The sequence below is a fragment of the Falco cherrug genome, chromosome 8, assembly GCF_023634085.1.
Source record: "Falco cherrug isolate bFalChe1 chromosome 8, bFalChe1.pri, whole genome shotgun sequence".
Classification (NCBI taxonomy): domain Eukaryota; kingdom Metazoa; phylum Chordata; class Aves; order Falconiformes; family Falconidae; genus Falco; species Falco cherrug.
The window spans coordinates 62,257,530-62,275,497 of NC_073704.1; the positions used below are offsets into that span (position 1 = coordinate 62,257,530).

At 40.8% G+C, this 17,968-nt stretch overlaps 1 protein-coding gene across 1 annotated transcript; it reads left to right on the forward strand.

Moving 5' to 3' along the window:
* Positions 1–20: 20 nt before the first annotated feature.
* Positions 21–16,619, forward strand: PPP2CA (protein phosphatase 2 catalytic subunit alpha). Its single transcript, XM_055717976.1, has 7 exons — positions 21–345; positions 12,606–12,815; positions 13,321–13,494; positions 13,686–13,775; positions 14,095–14,256; positions 15,022–15,140; positions 15,876–16,619. The coding sequence occupies exons 1-7, from the start codon at positions 244–246 to the stop codon at positions 15,946–15,948; spliced, it is 930 nt and encodes a 309-aa protein (XP_055573951.1). The 5' UTR covers positions 21–243; the 3' UTR covers positions 15,949–16,619.
* Positions 16,620–17,968: the final 1,349 nt, after the last annotated feature.

Below are 17,968 nucleotides of genomic sequence, written 5' to 3' on the forward strand. Positions count from 1 at the left end.
CGTAGTGGAAGCCGAGGCGGTGACGTCAGGAGCGGCGGCCATTACACGGTCTGGTGCGAGGCAGCGGGCGGCAGAGCTGCAGCAGCGGAGGGCGCCGCGCCGGCCGCCCCACTCGCAGCGCTCCGGGCCGCTTCCGCACTCGCCCGCCCGTCCTGCCGCGTCGCGGCCGCTGTCGTTGGGAGCGCGGATCGCGGGGGCCTCCGGGGTGGTGCGGCGGCAGCCGGTGAGGCGGGGGAGAGCGGGATGGAGGAGAAGGTCTTCACCAAGGAGCTCGACCAGTGGGTGGAGCAGCTCAACGAGTGCAAGCAGCTCTCCGAGGGGCAGGTGAAGAGCCTCTGCGAGAAGGTGAGGGGCGGCGAGCGGGCGGCGGCGGGGCCGCTCCCTGCCGGCGAGTGAGGGGCGGAGGGTGGGGGCCCGGGGCCGGGGCGCTGCGGAGAGGCGGCGCCCGGCGGGGGCTGCCCGCGGGGCCCAGGCGGCCTCTCGGTGGGAAGGCGGGCGCCCGGGAAGGTGCTGCCGGGCGGGGGAGGCGCCTCTCGCCCGGCCGGCGAGACGGGCGGGCCGCGGGATGAGGTGCCGGGACCTGGCGGGCGGCGCCGCGGGGCTGGCTGGCGCCCGAGCCGCCGGCGGGGGTAGCGGGGCCGGGGCGCCGGGCGAGCCGCGGCCCCTCCGCGGGCGGATCCGCGCCCCCTCTCGCTGCGCTGGGTGCCTGGCTCCGCCTCCCGCCTTTTCATCGCCTCCTAAAATGGCGCCGCGGCCGGGATTGTCGGGAGAGACCCCCGAGCGGGGCCGCTATCCCGGGGACGCGGCGGGCGGGCGGCCCCGGCCCTTCCCCGCCGCCTTTCCCTCCCTGGGGCCGGGGGAGCTGTGCCCGCCGCAGGGTCGCGGCCGCCCGTCCTGTGCGGGGGGTCGCGAGTGAATCAACGCGACGCGCTCTCATGATACGGCTGAAATGTTAAAGCAGTCCAAAAAGTGTAAGTTATTACAATGAAAATAAAAGCTCAGGGTAATTGGTAGAAGATTACACGGGGTGAAGGGCTGCTGCTTGAATGTTACGGCTTTGATTTTTCATTTCTCATATAAATAAGCACAGATGCATTTATAATCGACGAAAAGGTAGGTTGCCTTTAGAACTTCGGTTTCTGTGAATAAGATTCTGGGTTTCAGGAAATTCACAGGATAGACAGTTGAGATCCCATGCCACCAGCTATTTTTGTGATAGTGGATTGAAAATGTTTAGAGTACTGTGTTGATTGAGACATCTATAGTTTAGGAAGGTCTCAAAATCAGCCCAGGATAGATTGCCTTCTGGAAACTGAAGGAAAAATTTGCCCTAGTAGCATCCAGCTGCATTTTGCAATTGGTTTCTAATTCTGGATGTAACTTAATAGCTGAGCAGTTTTTTTGGTTACTAGAGGTTTTCTGTATTCCTGCATTTATAGACTGAAGGAAGTAATATTTGTGGACTGTTCGGGGACTGGAAATTGAAGAATATGGGAAGTTATTGATATACTGGCTTCTAAAGAAGCCTGCGTACCTGCCACGAGAAGTAATTAGACTATTTTAAATTTGGCATCATGCCTTCAAATACTACAGCACTTTGTTTTGGAAGCAAATTGTTTCCAGAGGACTGTCCATGAACTTTATTAAAGAACTTCCAGTGTGTTTTGGTGAGGCGGGTGCTTAGGGTGAGTGCAAATTTTAGTTCACTGATATTTCAGTAACTTAAAATTGTTACCATTTGATACAGTCTGTGTATTTTAAACTGTGTTGCAAGCAAGTGGCAATGTCACTGCCTGACTGTTTTTCATGTGGCTGTCTAAATGACAGCGGTCCAGCTTCTTCCTTGTATTACTTTGTTGGAGAGGTGAGCGTTCCACTCACCATCATTTATAAACTGGTGCTGATGCAGGGTCCTGAATACCATGTGAGTGTGGGTGTTTTGTAAGGTTGCATGGTAACTTGCAGGAGCATGAGGAATGTACAAAAAGCTTTCAGTTTACTCGGAGTTTAGATAGGTGAGTAGGCATACCACTAGAAATTCCTTACAGAAGATACTGTAGTCTCAGTCATCACTGTTGTGCAAGATGATATTTTCATTTTTTCCCAGTGAGGAATGGAAATGAGCTGCGTTTCTGGATGTGTGATGCTCGTCACCAAAATAATGGTAGAGAAAACGAAAGGTCACAGAAAGTTGTGTGTCTAACTGCTGTGTTTTGAGATGAGAGACCACAAGAATGCGTGAGAGAAGTCTACCTGAAAAATACCATTTAGCAGCAACCTCAAGCTGGGTGGATATGAGCCAGCTCCAGACCAACAGTAGTATTTTTCTGGGTAGCACGATACTGTGCTTGAGCAGAAATTCCCTCTCTGGCTGATCTGCGGTCAGCACTTCACGGAGTACAGCCTCGTAGCTGTTTATGTTAACAAAAAATGATTTGTGCTGGTAACTACAGGTGGATTTACTGGGACTCCCTGCTAAGAGTAGTTAAGAGTTTCTGCATGGTTGCTGATGCAAGGAATTGGAAGTAGGCCCCCTGAAGTCGAGTTTTCCATAAAGTTGTCTCGGCCCCATCAAGTGAGAAGCTGTGTTAGTGAAAGCCAGGCATTAGTTGAATTCTGTGTCTTCCTGCTGAGAGGGCAGCGTTTGCTTTAGTGTGTTTCCGTGCTTCCAGCACTGATTCTCAGAAACTTTGCAGAGTTGTGCTTCGTGTTCCGATTGTCTTGAGTAGTTTCGTGGACATAATCACACCCAAAGGTTATGTTTTTCTGTAAATAGCTTAATGTGTTAAGGACAGTGTGAAATATAGCTATTGTTCCTAATGACAGATAAAGACCCTACTTAGGTATAAACTGTCATTCTTCACCACACTGAGTTGTAACTAGGGCTAGTTAAAATAAAGAAATAAATAAAAATATCTTTGCGAGGGCTTTCCCCCCATAATACTATCTGATTGGATGATCTTCCTGACTGGTATTTCTTGATCTGCTGGGACATCATGTGTGCAGACTGGTGCCTGTCTAATAAGAATAAGCCTAAGGGCTCTCTTGTATTTCAGTATTGATACCTAAAGAACAAACCAGCTATTTACAAACATGATAATTAAGTGTGGCCATTCCTGCATCCCAGTTAACTTTCTTAGTGCATCCAACATTGTGCCTAGTTACCTGGGTGATGGTGGTGGTTAACAGGCCAGAAATGTCTTCTAAGTCTAGGAATAATTTGTAACCATGAATAATACATAATGCTTTCACTGATGATTTGAAAATATAGGAGCCTCTGAGTGGCAGTTAAGTTATTCTAGGCTTAATATGTGCTATTTTATGGCACACTGGTTATGTGACCAATTGTGTGTGCTTTGCTTAAGGATTTGGTAAGCGTAATTTTTGAAGACGTGGTCAAAATGTACACCATATAGTCACTGTTACGTATCCCTAGTGTTTGTCCTGTTAATGATGAATTATTGACTGTTGTCTGTGAACAGAGGAGAGGAAGTCCTTTATTGTCAGGTGAGGGTTTTTCCACTGGCCATTTTGAATGAAAGGATGCTGTTTTGGAGTAATGTTCTTTTCCATGTTTGTGTGAAGGTAGAGGGAAATGATCTTGTCTCCTCACTGGTGTATAAATACCCTTTATCACAGGAGGTGGAGGTGTGGTGCATTGCTCAGGAAGGTGGGATGACAGTCTAAAAATGTTACAAAAGAATGAGTTGAGTTTGTGGATAGAGTCTCCATTGGTTATTTCAGGAGGTATCCTTTTTTAAACTGTGTGAAGGGCTGATGCTGGTAAAGGCACTTGAGAAACCTTGTTTCAAGCCTTGTCTCCTGCAGCTTTTGATCTGTAACAATGATCTTGGTTACATTTGTGTTTTGATTTGTCATCACTGCTAATCTATAATTATGTTTCCAGGCCATACTGATCTCTGCTATGTACCTTGTTAATGGTGTGTTTTTCTAAATTTTTTTTCCTGTTGCAGAACTTTCACCTTTGTTTAACACCGGATCTTCCAAATCACATTTTCTGAGACTAATTGCAGATGACAACTAACCAAACATGCATGTACCTACTGCAACCATTTGAGCTGCTTGTACTCTCATTCAGCTTACATTAAGCGTCTTAGTTCGGGGAAGGCAGTATGCTACTGATGAAGCGTCCTTTTGGGTTAAACCCCTGTCCCTGTAATCAAAGTTCAGTTCCTGTCATGCACAGGACTGGCAAGTTTTGTGGATCTCACTCCTGTGTTTTAAGCTATTACTGCCCTGAGATGTTGCCCCGTCACTTTTCAGACACAGGCACATGTTGTCTCTGTATCCTCTGCTGTTGGGGAGTTACTTTTCTTCAATTATTTTTGGCCAGAAGTGAATATTTTAAACTGTTCCCAGCTGCATCTGCAAGGGCTTTTCCATAAACTAGCTTTTTGCATTCCTGTATCTTTGCATGCAGCCATCACATACAACTAGTCTTCAGACTAAGTGATTGTAAAAATGAATGTTCCTGTCTGAACTTGCGGTAAGTCAACTGAAAAAACCTGCTTCAACAGAAATCCCTGCTAGTGAGAGTTTCTGTGTGGTGGGCTGTGTATTGGACACATTCTGTGTCCCTGCACACCTATCCCCGGCAGAAGAGGAAGGAACATGGGTCTGGAAGGTGCAGTGTTTTAGTTCTTTCTTACTACTGCATTGGCTTCTGGATTCACTAACCAGGGAACCCTTGAACTACTGCCAGCTTCGATTGTTCCAGGGGCTGTGGGAGACGAGAAGATGGTTTAGGACTCCTTTGCTGCTTTGTTGAATGTACCCAGGGATCGAGCCATTGATGGTGCGTACAGTTATACCTTCCATCTCTGAAGAGTTACAGGTGTATTGTGAAAAGCTTTTTGTGACATTTTAATAATGGTTTTAGATTATTCTGGAATACTTACACAAAAAAAAAAAAAAATCCTTTCACTCCTAGTGTTATGTGGGGTTTTTTTGGTGATGATTGGTAATATAAAATGGAAATTGTCTCTTTACACAAAATGCACTTGAAGCATCTACCTTCCTAGCCTTCTCATCTAGTTCTGATAATATTTATAGCATTTTGACGTGCATATGAGAATTAAGTCTTGCATGTGAGCATGAGCAGCTTTCTAATTTTTTTCAATTCTAGGAAATTCCGTAAAATTGAGTTGTGCTGGCAGTTAGCCATTCAGGTTTTCTTTTTTCAATTACGTTAGTTGTGATCGGATAGGAATGAAAGATTTTGTGTGTGTGTGTGTTGTTTTAAAAGCTATTTTGGGCATAGCTTAAGATAACAGAAGTGAGCACTCGTAAGTCGGACAAGTTCCTACTTGAGTTCTACCAATTTAAGGCTCAGGACATAGATGAGGCTGTAGATTGATGTCCTCTTCCAAATCTACCTGTGGTGAGGCTGTTGCCTCCTTAGATCTGATGACAGTGCTGCTCTGTGATTGCTCCCTAGCCATTTTCAGTTAGTCATCTGGGTTGCCTTAAACAGGGTAATAACCTAACCTGTCTGGCTGTGTCTGGCACGAGTTAAGGAGGCCCTGTACAAAAGGCTGTGTGAAGGGAATCAAAGGAGCAGTGACTGAATTTCCATCCTTGCTTAGGGACTCTTAAACACTACACCTACATTTAGTAACGCAGTTCTTGCCCTCTGTTCCTTTTCTTTAGGTGGTGTGTTAAGCTGGAAAAACAGCTTATTCCTGGCTAAAGAATAAATACTGGAGCTCAGTAATCAGGTTTCCAATATTTCTGCTGGGTGTATTGAAAATACCTTCCAATATAGGTCTTACATGCTTTTGATTTTGAATTATACTTCTTGAGTTTTGAGACATGTGCCTCACCCCATCCTCCAACAGGTATCCTGACCGTACCTTTAACGTGACTGTATGTAGCTGTGGTTGGAGTTACTTGAGCAAAAGAGTTAAAAAACCTTCTGAGTTTACTGCATGAAGCTGGACTTACAGATATTGGGCACAAATAGCTGGGGAATAGCTTTAGCCTCTTTCTTTTTTAATGACTGAATGATAGAATGCGGCTTGTCTACAGACAGGACTGAAGGCCATTTCTGTATATGTGGTCAGCTTCATGCATTACTGCTGTTGCAGTGTTTTTCAGAACTCCATCTAGAGAGGAAGGCATCAGGATTTCTTCAGCTATTTGGCCTCCTGTATTTTTTAAAAAAGACTTCTAGACTTTTTTTTACTTTTAATTTATAGTTAAAGACATGAAGGTCTTTTGTATGAAGCAAAATAATGATATTGAGTTCCTTCAGAGGAGCCCCTTTCTATTCTCATTTTCCATCTGATCTTGTCAAGCACTGATACTTAAATAGTAGTTCCCCTTTCCTTATCCCAAATCTGCCTCTGGGGGAAAGAAAACTCCTTTCAGTTATGCTGAGTATGTAAGACTGCTAATGATTTTTCCAAACTGAAGCATTGAGGGGACTATCAAGACTGCAAATGGTGTCAGTCATTACTTTGTAATACAAAGGAATAGAGGGTTATTTGGCAAAAGTTTACTGCCTGCATGCTTTCTTGTAGACCTTCTAGGATTTGCATGAGAAAAAGGAAGGTGGTTGTGTCATTTAATCTTGCATGCAGTGCTGGCATTAGTATTGGTCTTTTGGTTGGCTAACATCTTGTGTTTAACTGTCCTCTTCTAACCAAACAAATTACTGGAAGAGTAAGGGCCCAGTTGTTGCTGAATTGCAGAGCAGTGAAGAAGGGTACTTTGTGTGTTTTGAGAGTACAAAGCAGATCATATTTTATGTTTTTTTGGCTACTTAATTGCCTGTTCTTGTTCTCTAACGAATACATCAGTGTATATGACAAATACTGTCAGTGATAACATCAGCTACTAAACTTTTTATAGCTAATTTGGTGCACTTTGAATTGAAATGATACTTTTAAGTTAATTTGTTAGTTCTGTTCACCCTGTCCCAAGAAAATTAAGGGCTACGAATGTAGTGACCACATCATGACACCCATGTTCCCAGGAGCTACACTGTGATTCTCTGACCAGGTATGCCTTGTTTTCCTTCACTGACTTTGAAACCTTCAGTATCACTGGTAGTGAAAGAGCTTAGAAATAGAAGCGTAGGCACTAGTCATGAAACCAGAGAAAGCAGATTGGTTATCTTCTGTTTCTGTCCTGGGAAAAGAGTATTTTTCTGCTGTGGCTGCTTCTGTGTGGATGGAAATCCTGGTTTTACATACTTCGGAATACTAAATAATTAAATGTCAATGAGGAGCTTTGTGTTTTAATTTTGTTCCTACTTATACATTCATATTGAACTCCTTAGTGGATTCTGAAGTGCAGCATAAATCAGTTTCCCATTTGTGTTATATGTAATCTGACTGCTGTTGTACCTTCTTCACAGAAGGGTGATATTGGAAGCCTCATTTCTCTAGTTTGTTTAAAATGTCAGACAGCGAATGAAAATACAGTTTGCCCTAAAAATGGTGAGCCCATCTTTTGTCTGAACATGTACTCTTCCCTCAGCAAGTAAGGGATGGGGGGAACCATTAAACTGAAAGAAACAAATGTATTCCCTCTGCAGAAGACTTGCTGACTGTAATGGATGACTTTGCTTGGAATCTCTTCCAGGCCACGATATTTGGCCAGGCCAGCTAAAACCAGTGTTCATCCCAATTAGCTGGTCATTGTGCCTTTAGTCATATCCTGTGCATCTTGATGACAGGAAGTTAGGGGTGTGGTTGAAGTCTTCAATTTCGTCAGAATATCTTTATGGTAACTACAATTACCTTTTTTCCTTTTTTTTTTTTTTCCCTCCCTTGGTTACAGTGGATGCTTCTTAACGCACACTTTACTAGACAGCATGGTGGGTTGCAGGTGTGAATTCTGGTCTGCCAAGAATGACACATTACCATCTGCAACCATGACTTTGGAGCCATGTTGTCTAATGAAAATAATGGTTGTGTTTCCTTTACTGAGTTAGTGGTAATCTTTTGATAAGTGCTTTATAGCAGTGGTTTGCTGCTGTGCAGCAGTTTCAAGCATTGATCTACAATTCTACAAAGCCATAGTGATGTTTACTGCCTTTTTTTTTTTTTTTTTTTATGTGCCCCAGAATTTTTCAGGGTAGCTACTTGGTTTGAGTTGTCAGAGCTCCTGCTAGAATGTATGGACCTAAGAAGGAGTAGGAGAAATTGAGAAATACCTGGTATGTTCTAGAAACACAAAGGAATTTGGGTACAGATTAATTCAGAGGATTTTTTAGAAATGGACTACTTGAAATTAATTCTGTGAGGCGAGGGTGATCATGTACTCTTCTCATGAGGGAAACTTGCTTGTCCTTAGCGTAGAGTGAGTTGCGAAAGAGAACGGATGGATTATAGCCTTTACGGGACTTGACTCTGAGCCTTAAACTGTGGCATATAGGATAAAAACATGCAGGGAACAAGGGAAATAGGAGATGCCTCTGGGTACAAACAACCCCTGCATCTCATTAAACAAAATTGTGAAGATCTAAAAATCGTATGGTCGTACAATTTAATTCTTATCCCTGACTGTTCATCATAAAACACAGTTTACACTTGTATCTCACATTGTCTCAAAACAATGAAGCTAATCTTTGTATTTTAAGAACAGTGTTTTGCACAAAAGATGCCTTTTGTAAACAAAGGCAACAAAACAGTGCTTTACTGTTCATCTGGCCGTTTAGAAGATGTGCAGCAGTCCAGGAATGTTTTAATTCTTAAATACTAGGTTGCATTTTTATGCAGTGCTACTTGCTTTACAATAAAGTGAAAAATTGTTGGTTTCTTGTGTGTTGAAACCAATACTGGTTTTATTCTTGTCTTTTGGGTGTTCTGGGATTGTACAAGTTGCCTCTTTCCAGCGAAATGGATGAGTAAGGCAATATTTCATGTATCAAATAGGAATGAATGCCAGTCACTATGACTAAGCTGAAGTGTATTTTATGTGTGCTGGTTTTAACTTTGAGGTTGCTTTAAGTAAAATTTGTGCCTTTCCACCTCAGCACTTGTACATGACAGTATTTTACTTGGTGGTTCTTACGCTCTTCTTGTGCAACTAGGTCTTACAGCTACATGTTTTCTCTGCATTAGACTTTACTGGTGTTTGGCTGTAAAATTAGCATTTATCAATTTGAAGTAGTGGGTTCTTTTCAGTCTTAATCTGTATCTGTTATCACTTTGAAACCCAAGAGTGTGTAATGCTGAAAAAATAGTTAAGCTGATTTGGAGACAGGGTCTTATAACTGTAATGTAGTAGGCTGTTGATAGCAAGCTTTTGCTGAAGTTAATCTACTTCAAATCTTAGAATACCACCACAAGTTAAACTTTTTGTCATGTGGGGTACTTACAGGGACTGAAGGCATAGATGTTCAGGGTTGTCTTAATATTAAGAATCGGTAAGAACTGCAAAAAAGACTGAAAAACAAAAGCACTAATAAGTGTTCAGAAAAATGTTTTTCAGAATTGCATAATTGTTTATCCTGGTGATAGGCAATGAAACCTGGCTCTTTCAAAACGTTGATGTCAAAATACTACAGAGTGTTGCACTATTATCCTTTGAATAAATAGCTCGCTGGGTTTTGGAAGTACAAGGAATCTGGTGTGTGTGTCTCTTCTTGGTTCTCCTTCATCAGGTGATTTGCCCAAGGAGGACTCTTGTCTTCTGCTGAAAAATGCTTTACTGCTTCCTTTCCATGAGGAAGTGTAGGAGAGCTGCTGGTGGGAAATCCAGTTTGTGGGGGGCAGAGGATGGACTGGGAGGGAGTTGTATGACGTGGCTGAGCAAGTAGCATCATTGTGGATCTCAGGGAAAGGATCAACAAAAAGGGAGTGGAACCAGATGAGGTTACACATGGTGGTGGGTAGTGCAGTACAAAGTTAGGGTCACGGGTACTTCAGTAATAGTGTTAGTGATAGCTTGCCATTGTGAAATTGTAGCATTGCACATACTGTTGTCTTGCCAACTTGCGTTTTTGTTATATTACAGAATATTAAAACTTTTTGCTTTACCCTTTTATAAGAATGCATTTAATGTGGAAATTTGGGTATGGTTGATGGAGTGGGGACCATGGGTTGGTGGCTTGTTTTCAGGGTGTTACTGTTTCCACTTTCAGCTCTGCTGAACCTCTTCTGTAGCAGGAAGTACACTGCTTAAGCAGTTCAGTATATGCCACTGTTAATGCTATGGGACATGGTAAGACTGTAAATGGACTAAGCAGTTCATAATGCAGTATTTCACAAAACCTGTTTCAGAATGTGGAAATACTGAAATCCTTGCAACAGCATTCCTCCATTGCAGGATTTAAATAGAGATTGCTGTTTTGCAAGTTGACCTGGAACAGTCTTTTTCCATCAGAGTAGCTGTTTGACTTATCTAGGTGTTTGGTCATGTGCATATTATCTGAGTGATTTAATATTTCAAAAACTGAGGAAGCAACAGCTCTGATGCTGAGAACTATGCCATTTTAATCTCAGTCAGCATAAACGTTGCATACCTTTGATGAAAAATAAATGGTGTGTTCTTTGTGCAGTGCTTCCATTGTGTTAAGAAAATATGGTGGTAGAAAGCATTCTAATAAAAGGAGTACGTCATTTTGTATCGAAGCACTATAAGCATCTGTAACGTTTCCTGTCAAAAGGAGAATTAATATGGCTAATGCTTCAGAGTTTAACAGTGTATTAAGAGGCTAAGTCTGTTAAAACACCTTCAAAACATCCGGTGAGCTTCACTGCATTAAAATGAATGTAAGTCAGGCTATCTTAAAATAAATCTACACTTTTAGCGTCTACCACAAGCCAGCAATGACCTATCTTTAGTACTAGGCACAGCATGAGTGGAAACTGTCATATGAGATTGACTTTTGATGTAAATATGTCTGCAGAATGATTTAACTCTGTTGCTCATGCTGTAATATCTAAAGCTCTGTGTTGTGCAGGGTGCTCAACCACAATGGCATTTTTGCAGTTCTTGCTGGTGTTGAATGAAATGTTGGATTTCATGAGTCTCCATCATTAAACTATGTGTTGCTGGCACTTTCCTTCTATGAAGCAGTGACCGTGGTGGTTAGCCTGGACAATGTGCAGCAGCAGTGAGACACCACTTTTGGGGGTGGGAGTGTCAGTCAGTCTCCTGCTAATGGCTTCATGAATAGGGTGGAAACTTGGACACAGCAGCATGTTTCTTAATAGTTCGGTTCATGTCAATACCCAATGTTTAATGTACTGTTTAGATTTTAATTCAAATCTTTTCTTTCCTAATCTTTTAAAATATGATGCTCTTCAGATTATGATGATTTTTTTCTAGCTTCTCAAACTACTACTTTGCTGAGCAGAAGCCCCCAAAAATGAGTATTCTGCTTTAGTTGTCAGGTTAGGTTTGAGAAAGTTAAGAAAGTGACCCTAAAATGAACACAGTGTTGCACTTCTGTCTGTGTCTCATGCTGGTGTGTGCTTCAGAGTTTTTTTGGATTGTGTGGCCTGTGCATAGGTGGTATTTGGTGCTGTTTCTGCAAGTCTTGTAGACACACTGGGTTATAAAATACAGGACGGTTTTTATATATTCTCTTGTTGTTCTGGGAATGAGGTAAAAAGGGATCCTTTCTGAATAGGAACGTTAGCAGTTGAAAGGCATGGAAATCTTTGTAGATGGGAATTTGTAAACTTGTTACTATATATATTTTTAATACCCTCTTGATTTAGAAAATTATTGTGGCACATGTTTGGTGACTATTCTGAGAACAAATTGTAACAACTGGCAGTGTGATGGCAGTAAGGAATTCTTGCGTTATTTCAAAATCATCTTTCTAATGCTGTTTTTAGCTTGTGCTTCTTCATGTACATTGCCTTTTCCTGCAACTTTAATGTATACAGTTTTTGGAAAAAAATGGTGGTGTCAGAGATGTTTTCCCTACTTTAGTTTATAAAGACACGACTCGGCGTTACTCATGTACTTACAGAAAACTTGTTCAGGAAGCTTCTGCAGGTAATCCACCTGCTCTGCAGTGGCTGGTACCACTGGATGTTAGTTACGTTCTTGCTTCTGCTTCATGTAGAACCTTTGCCATTGCATTCAAAGATGTATGTATAGATGGGTGGCAAACAGTCTTCTGAAGCAAGGTGTCTGCAGTGTAGAGCACCCTGGGCGCTGATATGGCTGTGCTCACCTCCCAGAGGGAGAGTGTCAGTTTTGGCCATGCCTGAGTTCAGGCTTTTGAAGGGTTGGAGATAAGACATTAACATGATTTTTAATTTTAATTTTTCCAAATACTTGTGAACGTCTTCAGTTCCAGCAGTGATAATTGCTGGTTTATGCTTCACAGAACCGTTATTGTAGAAAGTCTGATGTTTTTCTTATGCTGGAAATTAATTCTGAAATACCCTCCTCAAGGAGGGGGAAAAAACCGCCAAACCAAATTTTTGTTACTAATACAGGGTTGCATAAAGCAAAATCTTATTTTAAGTAAAGATAATGTTTATCTCAAGCACTTCAGACAAGCAGGGGACAGGAGTTCATAAAGAGAGCAGGTAGTAGAGAGCTGGAAGTGGTAGAGCGTACTTTGACTGTTCATAGACAAATTGACAATTTATATGTGTTTTGTTTTATAGGCTAAAGAAATTTTGACAAAAGAATCTAATGTACAAGAAGTGCGATGTCCAGTCACAGTCTGTGGAGATGTCCACGGACAATTTCACGACCTCATGGAACTTTTCAGAATTGGAGGCAAATCACCAGACACAAACTATTTGTTTATGGGGGACTATGTTGACAGAGGCTATTATTCAGTCGAAACAGTCACATTGCTTGTAGCTCTTAAGGTAACTTTTCTTCTCAGCTGTATAGTTCTGTATGAAATGCATATAATTACTATCCTGACTACACTTAATATCTGTTATGATTTGCACTACATTGGTGTTCTAGGTACAAAAACTGAAACGTTGGCATAGTTTTCGAAGATACTTCTGAAAAAATCAAATGTTCATATGCAAGCCTAATTTTTTTTCTTAAATGAGTGCTGTATTTATTTGCTACCTGCCGAAGTAGTGGTATTTAAGAATTTGCTTGTAGATATCAGTTTGATGCAGGGGTGTAGTGAAGTTCACTAGGAACGATGAATAAAATTTGTAATTAATTTCAAAAGTATTTGGCAGCTGAAGATTTGGCTGAATTATCCCTTCTTTTCTCAAAGGTTATAATGGAATCTTCATCTTGAAAAGTGTTTGGTATTTATTGACATGTGAAGGGGGGGTGAGGGGTGCAAACTCTGTTTTTTAGGAAGACATACATATTTTAATGCCTCTAAAATAAACTGTTAATGTTTAGGTCCGTTACCGTGAACGTATCACAATTCTTCGAGGGAACCATGAAAGCAGGCAAATCACACAAGTATATGGTTTCTATGATGAATGTTTAAGAAAATATGGAAATGCAAATGTTTGGAAATACTTTACAGACCTTTTTGATTACTTGCCTCTAACTGCCTTGGTGGATGGCCAGGTACGTTAATATTTGACAAAGTTAAATGTTACTAGTTGTAAAGGAAGCTATTAAAACTATACTATCAGCTCTTGGCTTTAAAGGAATCTTTTGCAGATTTTCTCCTAATCATTTACACTAGAAAATTACAATTGCACTCTTACAATTAATGTAAATGAATGAGATAAACTTCATCTATTTAACTCTTCCAGATTTTCTGTCTACATGGTGGCCTCTCTCCATCGATAGATACACTGGATCACATCAGAGCACTTGATCGCTTGCAGGAAGTTCCCCATGAGGTACTGAAAAATAATTTTCTAAACTCATGGGATTCATGATTCAGCATGTATATGGGGACTTTGAGTACACAGACCGAAAATGAAATTCAAACCAACTTAGCAATATGAAAGTGTCTGTCTTCCTGTTCTCGTTTAGTTCTTTGAAGGCAAATAAGGGGCATGTGCTTGCCTAAAGACAGACGAGTTTGGGGGTTTTTTAAGTCTTAAAAGACGTGCTGCAACAAGTTGTGCAGGGGTGGCTTATGTGCAGGTTTTCTGTGGTTTTGTTTGGTTTTGTTTTTTTTGCGTTCTGTTTCCGAAACATCTACATCTCTTCTAGGGTCCAATGTGTGACTTGCTATGGTCAGATCCAGATGATCGTGGTGGCTGGGGAATTTCTCCTCGAGGTGCAGGTTATACATTTGGACAGGATATTTCAGAAACCTTTAACCATGCTAATGGCCTTACGTTGGTTTCAAGAGCTCATCAGTTGGTAATGGAGGTAAGCAGGATAGCCTGTGCCTTTAAACTTTTGATTGTATAGTTGGTCCATTAATACCGTACTCTGCATGTCAGAGAGGTGCATATGCTGCTGTGACAACTCATGATCCAGCTGAGAGTGTTCCAGAAACTCTGACAGTGTTCATGTGCTACTAAAGGAGATTCTCAGTTTGACAGTAGAGTAACCTTTATTTTGGCCTATTTTCTGAAAATTTACAGTCATGTTCCAAAACAGACTTCAGTAGTGGATGTGGTACTGCATTTCTGTGTAGGTAAAAGGGTTCTTAAACGTAAATGCTGAGGCCCTCGGTAAGGAAATGCACATAAATGCTTGTGCTTTGAAAAAAAGATGTATTTTTCCTTTTTACCTTGGATGACTGTTTTTGGTTCGTAGTCTCTAGTTATCCCTGGCAGTTAAGATTTCTAAATGTATGCCTTGATTCTGGTTTTGGCAAGCACAGCTGAAGGTTTAGAATAGATTGTGTACTGCTGAAGTGCCGTTTTAATTTTTTAACGCTAATGCAACGGACAATTCTTGCTGGTTTTCTTAATAAATATCTTTAGCTCGTGCTTACTAGTAAGCAACACATGAAGGCCAGAATTCCTTTTTACCCTTTTTCTCTCAAGAAGACAAAGATACAGCCTTAATCTTACTTAAAATGACACTACAAATGTCACTTAGGGTTTTGTGCATTACTAGTCAGATGTTTATATGGGGTACAACAAATTAACTTGGTTGTCATAATTTTTTTTTTCCCTTTTTCAGGGGTACAACTGGTGCCATGATCGGAATGTAGTAACGATTTTCAGCGCTCCAAACTATTGTTACCGTTGTGGCAACCAGGCTGCAATTATGGAACTTGATGATACTCTAAAATACTCCTTGTAAGTATGTTTAAAAATGAGAACTGCATTACTTATGATTTTAAGATAACTGCTGTAGCAAGATCCCACTTAATTACCACGTTAAGGTATGGGGGGTTTCCCCCTATATGCTTTTGGGAGGTGAAGTGAATGTTGGAATTGTTGGGTTAGTTGCATCTAAAATCTTGCAGTCAAATATCTGGAGCAGTTGTTGCATTCAACCAAGATGACTCCTCGGTTTTGTTTTGTGTAATGAGTTTAATGAAATACTGTAGAGGTATGTGATTTCAGAGTAGGAGTACTGTCACGTCTGAGATACTGCCCTCCTATCAGTCTAGGGCAAGAAACTTGGAATCTTTGAGTTCTTCAGATGTTAGGATGTCTGCTTTTTTATATGGGATTTCTAATTAACTACCTCAGCAGCGACTTTACTAGTAAATGAGGCAAAAGCATTGTGTAAACTGCTCCCTTTCACAGTTACTGGAGACTTTATCTCTCTAAAATATGCTAAAGTTTGACCAGTTTGAGTCTTAAAGCTAAGGTTAATTTCTCTCCAGTTCTTCACAGTAACCGTAAGAGAAGTTTAAAATATGGGGGTTATAAATACCTGCTAGGAGGAGTGGAAGAAGTTGAATGCTCGTTCTAGAAGACTTTAATTGTACCTGTGTTAAGACTGCTGCTGCTGCACTTCACATATAAAACATACTTGCATGTAAATGGGACTCGTGCAGTTTCATTAATGTCTGTGCTTTTCAGTTTGCAGTTTGATCCAGCACCGCGCAGAGGTGAACCGCATGTGACTCGTCGCACCCCAGACTACTTCCTGTAAAGAGATTTTAGACCTGTACAGTATTGCCATGAACCATATGTTGACCTGAAGAAAATGGGAAGAGCAACAGTAACTCCAAAGTGTCAGAAAATATTTAACATTCAAACTTGTTTTCACATGGACCAAAAGACGTGCCATATTCAAATACAAAGCCTCTTGTCGTCAACAACTGTGACCACTTTAGAATGAATCAGTTCATTGCATGCTGAAGCAACATTGTTGGTCAAGAAACCAGTTTCTGGCATAGCGCTATTTGTAGTTACTTTTGCTTTCTCTGAGAGACTGCAAATAATAAGATGTAGACATTAACACCTCGTGAATACATTTAACTTTCCATTTAGCTATAGCTTTATTCAGCATGACTGTAGATAAGGGTAGCAGCAAACAATCATTGAAGCTTAAAGAACATTTTTAAAATAAGTACCAAGGCCTCATATTTGTTCTGAAACTGTTTGTTTGTTTTATTTTCAGGGAATACTGTTTAATTTAATTGTATTGATTTTTTTTTTTGTCTGCACTCAGTTCCCTCTTCCACTCTTTGCCCTACCATATTGTCCCTTGTAATTGTCCAAGGATAGTGAATTACTTTGAACAGAACTGTTTTTTTCTGTAAAACAATGTTACTGCAGGACAGAGCTGCAGTGTTTTTCATAATAAACTTGTGAACTAAGTATGGAAAAATGTCAAATCCTAATTGCATCACAGGTCAACTTTGGTTTAATAAACTAACGTGTAGCTGGATGGGTTTTAGAAATTTGCATAGAATTTTCCACCTTAAATAACTAAAACTGAAGTGATTGGAGGTGTGCTGGAAAACTGATCCTTTGAGTTCTGTCCCAGGGAGATGCTTGGTCTTATGTCGTCATGCAGCTGAGGACAGACCTTACTGATACTAATGTGTTACTCTTTTTCCCTCTTGGTGCTTTACTGAAATATTTAAAAATGGAAGAATACAGGACCACTTGGTTGAGTGAGCGTGGCTTTTCTTCAAGTGTAAATCGAATTTTGAGTTATTTACAATGTAGGTGCTAATACTTAAAATCATTTTCTGAAAAACTAAGAATAAAACCAGTTTTCTAAATATTAAAGGAAATAACTTGAAATTTAGTGCTATGTGTATTGCCCAAGCTTCCATTCTGAAAAATACTGGTATTTTATGTTAACTTATGTTAAAATATTTCCTTTCTACTGACTTGTTTCAGAATTTGAATCCCAATTTGATTCTGTTGTTCAAAACAAATTCAAATTTTATGCCTTCTTAAGGCTTGTGCTTGAAATTTCCTGGGCATATCTTGAAAAGACGTACCTGGCTGTTGCTTTAATAGAGGACTCTTAATATTCATATTGTTTAAGAGACTTTAAATTCCTTGGGCACAATGTAGATTCTGCAACAACATGGAGGATTTTTATTTTTTTACACTGTTTGCTTCTAAGGGAAAATACAGATATTTTGCAGATGTCTATCCTACCTGGAGGCTTAGACCTAGACATGTTTTCGGGGGCTTTCTTGCTTTTCTGCTGGAGGACTGCTTAATTCTCCAACTGGCAAAGAAGGTGCTGCATTTCACCAAGCATTACTTCATCCCTTTTCTGAAAGGCTTAAGTGGTGCCTTTTTTTTTTTTCTTCAGCAAAAATTCAGACTTGTCCTGTAGGTTGGATTCCAAATGGTTTCTGGAGAGCATTCAGTCTTCTGCAGTTTGATCTCCTACAGGAAGAAGCGCATACCAAAAATAAGTGCATCTGAAGTGTCTTTTTTTAGTATCTTGGGAACTTTTGCTTTGATCACTATTAAGAAAAAATAATCCTTTGCTGTAGAGAGTAGCTCCCTTCAAATTCCTTTCTCTCTAAATGTTTTTGTAGATAGAACTTTGTGCCTTAATTGACACCATTCCTTCAAGAGTAATGACTTCACCCTATTTTCTGTTTTCTGCTACTTTAATTGGTGTGACTCATCTGCTCTGGGGGGAGCAGCCTGTTCATTTGTTCAGTGTCTGTACACAAATACAAGCAGTTGTTACT

What these genes read in the sequence shown, in the direction of transcription:
- PPP2CA (XM_055717976.1), top strand. Translation starts at nt 244, where the DNA reads ATGGAGGAGAAGGTCTTCACCAAGGAGCTCGACCAGTGGGTGGAGCAG. An exon ending in CATTGCTTGTAGCTCTTAAG is followed by an intron (nt 12,816 to 13,320) that starts GTAACTTTTCTT and finishes GTTAATGTTTAG; the next exon opens with GTCCGTTACCGTGAACGTAT. An exon ending in TGCAGGAAGTTCCCCATGAG is followed by an intron (nt 13,776 to 14,094) that starts GTACTGAAAAAT and finishes CATCTCTTCTAG; the next exon opens with GGTCCAATGTGTGACTTGCT.